This window comes from Trypanosoma cruzi, genomic scaffold (genome assembly GCF_000209065.1).
Source record: "Trypanosoma cruzi strain CL Brener 1047053516723 genomic scaffold, whole genome shotgun sequence".
NCBI lineage: Eukaryota > Euglenozoa > Kinetoplastea > Trypanosomatida > Trypanosomatidae > Trypanosoma > Trypanosoma cruzi.
Window position 1 is genome coordinate 237,218 of NW_001849576.1, and position 12,209 is coordinate 249,426.

A 12,209-nucleotide genomic window follows, 5' to 3' on the forward strand; every position below is an offset into this window, starting at 1 on the left:
CATGGACTTTGCCCTCACCCCACCCCACGAGGCACACACATAATGTGCCCATTGTATATATGCATGCACGCCCATGCAGGCCCGTTGGTGCTCTCTTTTGCACCACACGCACCGCTGCCGTCCTGCCTGGCTGCATGGGCGGAGCACCGTAACTGTTTATTATTATTATTATTATTATTTGTAATTTTTTTAACTTGCTTTTGCTATGAGCGTTTATCTATTTCTTACTAACTCATTCCTTTTTTTTTTGCATATTTAAATTTATTTTCCTGTTTTCTTCTTTTCTTTTTTTAAAAAAAAATTTATCTGTTCTTTTTTTTTCTAATCTTTTTTTTTTCCAATCTTTAATCCCCTCATCCCTTCTTTTTTTCCTTTTGGGGCAATCACTGTGGAATTTCTTTTTTCTTTTCTACTCTTCCCTCTTTAATTGTTTCTGCTGCACTCCTCCTGTGAGGGGTGCCGTGTGTTTCCGCCCAACTGCTCCACTCGCACACCCACCGACACGCTCATGACGACGGCCCTGTGCGCCTCGCCTGCCGCACGCATGAGGAGGGGCCGCGACGAACGGCGCGCTGAGGGAGCCGTGACGTGTGGGCGTGCGACGAGGGCCTGTGGGGCGGAGCACACATTTCTTTCCCTCTTGTTTTGTTTTCTTTGCGGCCAGGGCTGGCAGACATCCGCAGCGCCACACACACACAGCCACACTCTGCCGCCGTGTTTTTAAGATTTTTTTTTTTTTCGTGTGCATTTCACCGTGCGTGATTGTTGAGGTCGGGGCCGTACCGCATGTATCGCTGCCATCCAGCTGTGCCTATTGCTCTGTTGATGTGCCTCCCTGTGTTCCTCTCTCTTTTCTTTCCGTTTCTCCAGCACACACACATAAATAGTTGCACAGTGCTCTCCTCGTTGTTTTTGCTCTGCTGGTTGAGGGCGTCGTTTTTTGTGCTGACGCGTGACGGACGGTGTCACGATGGCTTCCTCTGACGATGGCAGTCGCTGTGCTCTCGGCACACATCCACACACTCTTCCTTTTCTCTCTGTGGGAGTGATTGCAGCAGGGCATTGCTGCGAGCGTGATGGGGACCACGACAGCGTCACCCCTCGAGAAGGCCCACGCTCCGTTAGTTGTGGAGCGGCGAGGCGGTTTGCCTGCAGCTTGACTGACAGAACCGCACGGTTGTTTTATTGCGGTCACTCCGTCGGCATCACCCGCTGCGGTGGTGTCCGCAAGAGCCGCAGCCCCGATGAGGATGGCCTTGTAGTTGTCTGGCAGCTCAGAACTTCAGGCATTTCGCCCCTCAGGATTGCCCTTGCTGCTCGACTGGCGCAGCAACAGCCCGACATGGTTCTTCTGCAGGAGTGCAGGCACGAGAGTGCCCCAGCGACGAGGCTCATTAGCTGCGGTGACTTCCACCAGGCCTGCAGTGGGCGTGCCGGTGGCGTGGCCTTCTTGGTGCGCCACAACTTGCCGTGCGAGCGCCTGTTGCTCGTGGCACAAACTGCGTGGAAACCAATGCCTTCCGCGTGTGCCCACCGGCCTGCCCCAGCATGTACGTGGTGAACCTCTGCAACCCTTCAGGATTGCCCACGCTGCTCACTTTGCGAGCACCATTCGTCGTCTTGGCCCCGCAGCGGTAATTTGCGACCTGAATTCACACCATGAGCTGCGGGACGGTCGCTCACCATCCACGACGGCAGGAGAGGACCTCGCCGCCACCTCAACCGGCATGGAGATTGAGCTGTCCGACGACCCGGCGCAGGCAACGTGGATCAGCGGCCGCAGCGTCTTGTTTCCCGACGTGACTGCGCAACGCGTGCTGCGTGTCTCCCACTGGACGTCCACTAGTTTACATGGACTCGGACCACCATCTGCCATCCCACACTGCAGGGACGGAGGACGGCATCCCGCGACAGGCAGGCATGCTGCCACGAAGAAAACATGACACCTTTGTCCTGCGTGAAGCTGAATGTGATGCTTCCACCTCGGCGTGTGGAACACCTCTGGCCGCTGTAGTCACATGGCTGGAGATGCACCGAGGCACCGTACGAGCGGCAGCCGTGACAGTTCCACATGTATCTGGACGGACGGAATGGAGCAGGCCGAGTGTGTTGCAGCGACAGCCTGCCTCCAGCTGAAGTGCTCCGCAAACGGGAGGACCGCAATCATGCCCTCCGCGGTGGCTTCTCCATGCTGCTAGAGGTCCGTGCGAAACAGCTTGGTGCCCTCTCGATCCCAGGCCTGTGATACCCCGAGGCATGGCGGCGCCACGTCCCTGCCCTCTGGGATCGGCTGTGCTGCGGTGCTGTTGGGACCGCGTCTGTGCTCTGCCTCCGCCGTAACCTCTTCCTGACTTGAATACCGCCACTCCTTGCCGACCAGCAAGCGGCTGATTGACGTCCTCCTGCTCACTCCTCGGCAGACCGGCACGCGCCCTGCGGATCACAAGCAACCCTTATTTCGGTGGCGCTGCCCTCTCACACTGAAGAGGCAGGACCGCCCCGACCTCCTCCGGAACCTCCACCTGGCGTGTCCACGGCACCCCCTCGTAGAACGACGAGCAGCAGATCAACGTCGCCCGCCCAAGCTGCTGCAGCGTCCTCTCGTCCGTCCACAGTACGAAGGCACACGCCCGACGCACTAACCCTGGCACTCCAATCGTTGCAGAAGGCCTCACATGTGGATCCTGCGACAGCTCCACGGTCTTCCCAACAGGTGCCTCACGCGCAGGTCACCACCAAAAATGTCAAGCGTATCAACGAGCAAAAAACGGACAACGCACCTCTGCAGGCTCCAATGACAGCCGTGGCCCTTCAGTCACTCCTCTGCTGCAACCCCCACCAGCCGCTGAGCCGCCTACAATCCACGGGAGGCCCTGCCGCACACGCTGTGGGAATGCCCCCGTCCTCGACAACTGAGCATCCGACTCTTTGGGAACATCACCTCTCGCACGACAGCATCATTCAAAAAGGAAAAACTGGCCACATCGCCACGGACAGCCCGCAGGCCATTAACGAACAGTGGCCGCAAAGTATAACGAAACAAATACTTCCCTTTTCTCGGCATAGAAAAACGTCACCTTCACACTCGCAATTGCCACCAATGAATTCATTGCGTAATACCGCTCCGAGCTGCAATACTTCCTGGTGCCATCCACGTCCCTTGTCGACACATCGATGCGGATGGGCGCCCATCATTCCTCCCAATGACGGTGCATGTCTGCGACGCACCCTCAAATCCAAAAGGCACGTCCCTCACCACAGCCGGGATCGACTTCGCCCTGTCCGCACGCATCGCCTTGTCAGAGGAGCAGGAGCACGTCAGGCTGGCAGCAAAGCACCCGCCGGCACAACACATCATAACCAGAAGCACCAGCAGCATTGCAGACCGTGAAGTGACGTGGATCAACTGACGCATGCTGTACGTGAAGGAAGACCCTTCATGGCTTGACAAGAATAAGAAACACTGACAATATCTCAAAAGAAAAGAAAGAATAAAATAGAAAATCATACGTTTGCAGTCAAAGCAAACTGCCAATCAAAAAAAAAAAAAGTAATGCGTGCACTCAGCCACAAAATCAAAAAGGAAAACAATAAAACAAAAAGCCGAAGCGTGGGACGACAAGCGCACACACACTCTCATTGCTCCCGTAAGGCAAAACACACACACACAGAGGGAGAGAGAGAGAGGTCGCCCACTCAATGCAATGGAAACAAAACAGAAACAGTTACGGTGCTCCGCCCATGCAGCCAGGCAGGACGGCAGCGGTGCGTGTCGTGCAAAAGAGAGCACCAACGGGTATGCATGGGTGTGCATGCATATATACAATGGGCACATTATTGTGTGTGCCTCGTGAGGTGAGGTGAGGGCGAGAGTCCATGCAAGGGGACACACACAGAGAGTGAGAGAAGGACGAGTGTGTGTGCGGGCGGTGCACGGCTCTCTCTCCCTCACTCTCACGCGGCCACCACCGCAGCCGCAGCCGCACACGCAACAAGAAGAAGAAGCAAAAGAGGGGAGGTGGTGTGGGAGACCGCGGTGCTGCCGTCACTGTTTTGTTTATTCGTCGTATCAGTTGTGTTGGCGGTTGCTGTTGTTGCTTTTGTATCTTCCCCAGTGCTTCCTGAGCCTTCGTCTCGGTGGCTTTTTGGTGTGGCTGCGGTCTCAGGCGGTGGAGCATTTTTTTCATCTTCACTCGTGGTGTCTTCGCCATCCTGTTTGCGGGAATCAAAACCTTCTTCTGGAGGCGATGGAAGATTTCCTTCCGCAATTCCCTCAGGCAGTGTTTGCTCTCCGTTAACTGTTGTGAGTGGATTCTCTGCAGGTGGTCTCTTATCGGTGTCATTCTTTTCTTCAACTTCCGTTCGCAAAGGATTGGCATTTGATAACTGACTGCCGGAAGGTGGAATGCTCCCTGCAGGTACATTTGCCCGGCCTGTTTCCTGCCCGCTGCCAGTTAAATTCCTTTCCCCGGAACCTGTGTCTGGTAGAACTGTTCCTCCTTTATTACTCTGCCCTTCTCTTCTTTTTTCTTCTGCCTCATCCGTCTCATTATCATCTTCATCACCACCTGCATCATCTTCATCATCATCGTCTTTATCTTCCCCTGTAGGTTTCAAAGATGGGGGTGATGCTGTCTCTGTAACACCTGGTGCTCCATCTTTTAATTCTTGGGTTTCTTTTCGAGGCGTTCCAGGTTCTGCTGATCCCGGCGGAGGTTCATCACCACTCCCAGAAACTGCCCTCTCCTCCTCGTCACACCTACCACCGCAGCACCGCACAACAGCACGCAGAGGGCACACACCAGCGGCACACGGCCAGTCATCATCATCGCCATCACTCCTGTCACTTGCGTGCAGCCTTCAGCACAATTTCCCCGTCAACGCAGAGCAAAAGCAGCGAGACAATTCACACAATCACGCACCGTCCCATCCAGCAATGAGAGTCACGCACCACTACAACAACAACAATTAGGTGGGCGCGGTTCAAAAACAATCAAAACAACAAAAAGGAATGCTTCCTGTCCCGTTCCTCATACCCCCACAGTCACTGTTACTGTTATTCCCTTTCCTCATTCCCTCACAGGCACGCCACGCTCAATTCAACACGCGCCCCTCCAGCAAAGGTAGTCCGTCATGCGCTCCCGCTGCGCCGCAACGTCCGCCACATCCTCCTCCCAGTCAAGCAGCTCCGTGTCCTCCACGTCCTCACAATCGCCGGCATGCCCCGGCCACACAACACACACAGTGCCACAATGTCGTGCCGCCTCTCCTCCCCAATCATGAGCGCAACGTCCAACGCGTACTGGCGCACGTGCTCCACGCGCTGCAACCACCCGCGGATCAGGTTGGCCGTCATGAACTGCATCTTGTTGTTGTCCTGCTTGGAGCAGACCCTCACATTCTCTCGATCCACGGCCTGGGTGCTGCAAGAGGCTGTCGAGAGGAGCAGTGTGTGTGGAAGAAGCAAATGTGCGGGAACAACGGCCACCCTCACTCCCTCACACATATCCACTCCCTCTACGCCCACACAAAAGGGCGGTGCCATGGAAAAGGGAAGTCCGCCGCACAGTGCATGCACAAGGGCACAAACAAAAGCAACGCCATCCATGTCGCACCGCAATATAGAGCCATGCGCACAACACACACACACGGCCGCAACGAAAGAGACGTGCGGATCCAAGTCCACGACGCTGTTCTTTACTTCTCACCGTCCCGACGGATTGGCATTGCTTCCCACACTCACAGTGAGGCACGGCGCACACCATCCGCTCCCTTCCGTGTGCACTCAGCAGGCCGGCGCCCAGTCACCCTCGTGCCATCGCCATGGAGGAGCAAAAACAATAGTCGTCGCGGACCATCGGTACCCCTAGCAGGAAAAAAAGGAAAATGAGTGCATTTCAACAGCAAAGGCAGCAGAGGAACACTCAACGGGACACGGAGACACACAGTGACAGCAGATACGGTACAAACAAAAAACAAGCCAGAAGTTTAAGAAAAAAAAAGAAAACGAAAATTACGTTCCGACAAAACTTGCAAAATAAAAAAAACTTACTTCAGGCAGGAATTTTATTTCATATGCATAGAAGCAAATGACAGTTGTGTGAATAAATTTTGCCCGCAAAAAAATAAAAAGTAAAAAAAGGATCGCACTGTTCCATAAGGCCACACAAAACATCCCTCACACTTCATTGCGGCATCCAGCCTGCTCCTCCACTCATTATTTCGTGCAGTCCGTGGGACGCACAGCAATGAGGCCGGCACCGTGTGTGGGCAACAAAAAAAAAAGCAAACAAGAGGGGAAACAAATCACTCATGAGAGTGTGCAGCAACCGACCATTAAATAAAGGAAAGGCAACGATACGTATTATTCCAGGAAAACAACAAAACAAACAGTAAAATGTAAATAATAAAAGAAAACACACATGCAACGCGGCACATGTTCTCCATGAGGAGTCGCAATCCCACACTCTTCGGCTCACAAGACCGCCACAACTCCACACAATCGCAGAAGAAGCAGCAACGCCCAATACACGCACACACGCACAGTGCCGTCAACAGTTAACTCGCGCAGTGTCAATTTCGCGTCGTTGCGCAGGGCAAAGCAGTCGCCGGGACTCACACCGCTCCCGGAATACTGCGCGGTGAATTCTCGTCATTGGGGTTTGTTATCGCGTCCACAGGCATTGCGTTGACTCAATCCGTCCGCATCACCCTCAGCAACAAATCCACTGCCCGCAACGCCATTTTCTAAAACGAGAGATTTGTGTCCAGTGGCGTCGTGCTCACTCACCTCGTCCGTGTTATCCGCGGCAACGTGTTCCCTGCCGCCATAAGTGACAGACACGATCCCGGATACATTCAGCGCCACTAATATTCTCGGACCGTTGGCAAAGGAAGGCCTCTTCGTGGATGCATTCGGGACCATCACTTCGTTCGGATTGCTGGCAAACTCAGGCCTCGTCTCGGACGTGTTGTTCGCCGTGTTGGATGCGGGACTCGGATCGACGGTGTTGGGTCCGTCAGCCGCCGCAGACTGTCGCCAATCCTCGTTCTGACGTGACGGCTCAGCGTTAACCTGCGGCGCAGTTGTCCCACCAGATTTTGTGTCATCCCTCCCTTCACGGGGTGGCGGCAACCGACAGATGCCCGTCCGGTCAGCATCGCTGCTCCGTGCAGGCGGATGGATGGTTCCATCGAGGGAAATTGACGCCACCACAATTCATAAGGGCCGGCGTATTTATGTGCCATCACATTCATCGTGGAGGCAACGGTGGCCCCTTCCTCTTTCCTTGCACAGCTGGCAGCACAGTTGCTACATGTGTGCACCGCATTGGCCACATGACACACAGCACCCAGCTCACCATTCCTGCCATGCATGCGCACATCAAAGCCACTGAAAGCATAATTCTCACGCTGAGCCTCAGCACCGGCAGCAGAACACTTCCTCCACACACACACACACACGCACGATGGCTCAGGCTGCCGTCACTCGGAGCACACGACACATCCACCGGCACAACCACCGCATCCGCACCACCAGATACATCTCCAGGACTCCCAGCAGCCGCCACGCACACGGAGGAAGCAGCACAAGAGCTCAAGGACCAGCACGGCGCCGCACCGTCACCATCGCAGTCATCATCGCCCGTAGTGGAGTCGCTGGAGCCAGTCAGCTGATCGGTGAGACAGAAAAAAAAAAAATGCAACAAGAGGGAGAGGGACGGAGCACAGCGAATACAGCGAGAGAGAGAGCAGACAACATGAGGAGAGGGCAGGAGGCCCAGCCGCACAGTTCACACACCACGAGACGGAATCCACGCAAGAAAGGCACACAACGCCAGCAGCCACCCACCATGCAGGAGGCGAAGACATCCACCACCATCTCCTCCCAGCTCATTCCCACAGCCAACGGGAAATGGCAAAAACCCGCAGCCACCACACAACGCACACGGAGCCCAACTCAACGCATTCACACGCGGTGCTCCACACCCGCAGGAAAGGAGACTCGGGCTGCGCACTCCCTCTCCCTCTCCCTTCCCTTCATGGCCACAAAGAAGGACAACAGCCGCCACACGCAACCGCCAGCATGAACTACAAAAAAAGCATCCAAATCCACTGCAATGTGCATCTTTTGTGTGTGTGGTTGTGTGTGCCTGCAGAAACACAAAGCAAAGACGTGGAAAAGAGGGAGCAGAGTATGTGAGGGGACGCAGAAAAAAATGTACAGCGGAGACGCGTGGCGGAAGCAACAAGAAGAAGACCGCTCAAACTCATGACTGCACTGCAGCCCAAGCAGTGGCAATTCACACAAGATTTATTTAAAACAAAAAAAGAAACCTTCCCTTCGTCTTATATAAACCCCATCACACAAAATAATTATAAATAAAAAAAGAAATCGTCCATTACTGTTCCACACAAATTAACAAAAGACAGCTGGCTGCCGTGTGGCCACACCAAACTGTCTGTATATATTTTGCCCGCAAAATAAAATTAAAAAATATTTAAATGTCTTTCAACCGTCCGACCCTCTGTGTGTCCGCACATCGTTTATATTTCATGGGGCCATCTGCGTGTTGCTGCTCCCCTCAGCCCTCTCATCGGCGCGTGAGTGCGGCCCGCAGAGCACAGTCACTCGTGTGTGTGGGGACTGAGAGAAGCACGCAGACATGACGGCAGTCGCGTCACACCATCGGGAGAGTGAGCGCAGCAAAAGAAAAAATCATCAGGAGGGAAAAGAAATGCTCACGAGGCCGACAGCGAAGGGACTGCCGGCGCGTGAAATGCACACGAAAAGCAAAAAATCTTAAAAACACGGCGGCAGGGTGTGGCTGTGTGTGTGGCGCTGCGGGTGTCTGCCCGCCCTGGCCGCAAAGAAAACAAAACAAGAGGGGAAGAAATGTGTGCTCCGCCCCACAGGCCCTCGTCGCACGCCCACACGTCACGGCTCCTCAGCGCGCCGTTCGTCGCGGCCCCTCCTCATGCGTGCAGCAGGCGAGGCGCACAGGGCCGTCGTCACGAGCGTGTCGGTGGGTGTGCGAGTGGAGCAGTTGGGCGGAAACACACGGCACCCCTCACAGGAGGAGTGCAGCAACAAACAATTAAAAGAGGGAAGAGTAGAAAATAAAGAAAGAAATTCCACAGTGATTGCCCTCGAAAGCAAAAAAAGAAGGAAGAGTGGAGCAAAAAAAAAAAAAAAACAGAAACAAAAATTTTTTAAAAAGCAAACAAAATTGATTAAAAACAAACATAAAAAAACATGAAGAAATTATGCTCCAAACAGAAAAGAAAATTAAGAGCCGGAAAAAAAAAACGCTTATAATAGTTGCCCTAAAGCAGCAAGGGGGAAATAGAAAACATTAAAAGAAAACAAAAACAAATTATTCTCTGCGTAGTAAATTTTATTCCTAGCGGTGTGTGTGAGTGTCGGTGCAGGGAACGGCACAAGTGTCCCACACTGAGGCCGCACACTCCTCACAGAGCCGCAAACACCCACAATCCCAGCAGAAGAAGCAGCGGCAGCAGTCCGCTCCCAGCAGGCGCTTTGGCTCGCACACCCTCAATCCGAGGGATATGCCTCCTTTCCTTGATTGCACGCATCTCAGTGGGATTCAGTGGGCGGCTGTACAGAAAGACGTTCTTCACCGTCACAGGAAAGTTGTGAATTTCGCACGCGCCAAAGCAGAAGCGCACAAGCCCAAGTGGTGTCTCACCTGTTAACATCGTCTCCTCTTCCCCCAGCAACTTGCCATCAACGTACACAGAAGCCTTGTTGCCTTGCAGCATGAGTACCACTTGGTATTCTTTCTTCGGCTCCCAAGGCCTGCTTTCCGTTGTTATCTTGTCCTCAAACATCTTCCCCCACTTGTTATCCGCGGTATACGACACTCCCATGGTATGATTGGAATTGGTGTCCGCCATTGTCGCAGTCAGTAGAGGTGTGTTCCCACTCGGAGTCACTTCGATGATCACCGACGCCACAAGTGTGAAGTCGTGGCTCAAGGATATATGACGCACATTATCATCCGGAATGTTCACGGACCATGATACCCTGGAGCTAGGCTCCGTCAATTGAAATCCATCTTTGACCTTCTTTGCATTCCTCACCGTCGCATTCAGGCAAAGATACTCGTCGTACCACGTGTCATCGCTGGCCGCATCGGACAAAACTGCCACCAGACCCGCCGTGGGTATAGAAAAGCTGGAGAAGAAAATGTCCTTTTGCGTCCAAGTACTGAGGAAGAACTTGACTGTACTCAGCTCCTCCGTCAGGCGGGAAAGCGACAAGGCACTGCCTTTATCGTTGTCCCTCTGTTGTAAAAGATGCAAATTGCCATCCGAGTACAGCAGGACGCCGGCAAGCTCCTCCTCCACAGAAGTGTCCATGCCAACCGGTCCAAAATAAAACGAGCGGTTGTTGTCCGTGACCCAAAGGTAGAGAGCATTGGCCTCATACTCCTCCGAGGCGTACCCTCTCTGAATGTACAGCATGACCTTCCTTCCCTCAATGGTCGCGGTGATGAGGGCATCCACATGCAGGCTTTCATCCTGAGAGTCTTCCGGTTGTGAATTGGTCCACACACCTGGGAGTTTCCCGATGGCCTCCGTCCACGCCGTCCCCATGTCACGCGACTCGTACACCCTCTGGCCATTCTCGCAGTCAACAATCATGAGAAGTGATCCCTCCCACTCGGTGATGCGGGGGTTAAGGCATTCCGCAGGGGACATGTCCTCAGAGAGCGCCCAGATACTGCCGTTGTCCGTCGAGTAAATGATCATGGAGTAAACGTCTTCTTCTTCACTCTTCGCCATCATAGGAAACACAAGCGTGCCATCCTCCATCACAACACCTGAGACACCAGAAGAATCAAAATCCTTCAATCCAGCTTTGGGTGTCTTTAAATTAGTCTGGCTTAACGATGTGGGTGTGCCCCATTTGATACTTCCAGTCGGCTCGCTGCTCGTAGGCTTCGTGACATCACCCACAACTAGTTTCAGATCCAGTCTGTCCCGTTTCCAATTCCCATCACTCTGATTGAGTACTTCAAAGCCTGCCGCAAGAAGAAACACCTTGTTACCCTTCGTTGTTGTTGTGGGGTTGAGCACATCGCCCACACGATTCGTTCCATCAGTTGTACCAAGCACAGTGTGTGCCTTCCATGTACTTTCACTCACCTTTTCAACAAGAGTGGACCATTCCCACGAAGAGTCAATGTACCCCGCCACAATATCAGAAGAAAGTGGCTTAATTAATTTAACATCAGCGGCATACTGGGGATTTATTTTACCTCTGGCAAAAGCAGCAATTACTCCACCAGCACTGACAAGAGAGGGTGAAACAAATGAATCCCGCTTCTTCCCTGGAGTACCTCCACCTTTCGGCAGCACCTGCGTCTGATTCGGCACAAATAAATCGACCCATTGCAGCCCCTCAACAGTTCTTAAATCACTGTTGCCATCATTCTCCCTTGCAGGCGTAGCTACACAGGTGGCGCAGCAAATCATCACGACGAGGAGGAGCAGCACCGCGAAAGTAAACACACGCCGCGACATGTTGGGCCTCTGCGGCTCACTCTCTCCTCCTTCCCTCCTCCTTCCGCTGGATCCGGTCACGCGGCGACGGTTGTGTGTGCGGGGTGCCTTCACTGCAGCAACACGTGAGAGCATATAAATATTTGTATGTGGGCGGTGTGTGCTGTTGTTGGTCCTTTCAGAGCCTTCGAATTTCACAGTAGCGTTTAGCGCTTGCTTGCTTGCTTTCCTAGCGTGTGTGTTCAAGAAGTAGAGGGAAAGGGGAAAACAAGCCAAGTAAAGAGGTGAGACAGCGAGCACCGCCACTCCGCACCGGCCATCGTGGGCGTCGCGGCGGGCCGTCGGTGTGTGCGGGCCAGCCCTCACGCGGTGCAACACGCCTCATAACCAACAGGGAAAGACAGACAGAAAGACAGAGGGAGAGAGGGAGATGGATGCCGTCAAGAGGCACTCACAATCAAAATGGCCCGTGAGCATGCGGCCACTCCGCGCAGGAACATAGGAGAAAATGGTGAGAGGGAGAAAAGCAAGAAGCAACAACACACACGGAGGAAACAAACAACAGGCGGGAAAAGCACCGCCGAGGGCCTCACCCTGGCCGGCAACTCCACACCGGCCCGCACACACACACACACCATCGCAATGTCGTCAGTCCGCAGGTGAGAAGATTCGGCCTCCAC

At 53.7% G+C, this 12,209-nt stretch overlaps 1 protein-coding gene and 2 pseudogenes across 1 annotated transcript, besides 10 other annotated features; all 3 read right to left on the minus strand.

Moving 5' to 3' along the window:
- Positions 1–1,633: a sequence feature (areas merged during assembly that could not be assigned to a particular haplotype. This can correspond to areas where the two haplotypes were merged or to regions with more than two copies in the genome that were merged during assembly.).
- Positions 157–179: a microsatellite.
- Positions 233–376: a sequence feature (T-rich).
- Positions 1,634–8,401: a sequence feature (areas not merged during assembly with more than two copies in the genome that could not be assigned to a particular haplotype).
- On the minus strand, positions 3,955–4,836 carry Tc00.1047053506751.20 (annotated as a pseudogene).
- Positions 4,547–4,593: a microsatellite.
- On the minus strand, positions 5,057–5,365 carry Tc00.1047053506751.30 (annotated as a pseudogene).
- Positions 8,370–8,391: a sequence feature (AT_rich).
- Positions 8,402–9,318: a sequence feature (heterozygous, non-Esmeraldo-like haplotype).
- Positions 8,482–8,507: a sequence feature (AT_rich).
- Positions 9,154–9,265: a sequence feature (A-rich).
- Positions 9,319–12,209: part of a sequence feature (areas not merged during assembly with more than two copies in the genome that could not be assigned to a particular haplotype) that runs on past the window's edge.
- Tc00.1047053506751.50 (trans-sialidase, putative) lies at positions 9,472–11,664 on the minus strand (the record flags this gene model as incomplete). The annotated part of the gene is made up of 1 exon (XM_807453.1): positions 9,472–11,664. One exon carries the CDS (start codon positions 11,662–11,664, stop codon positions 9,472–9,474), a length of 2,193 nt encoding a protein of 730 aa, XP_812546.1.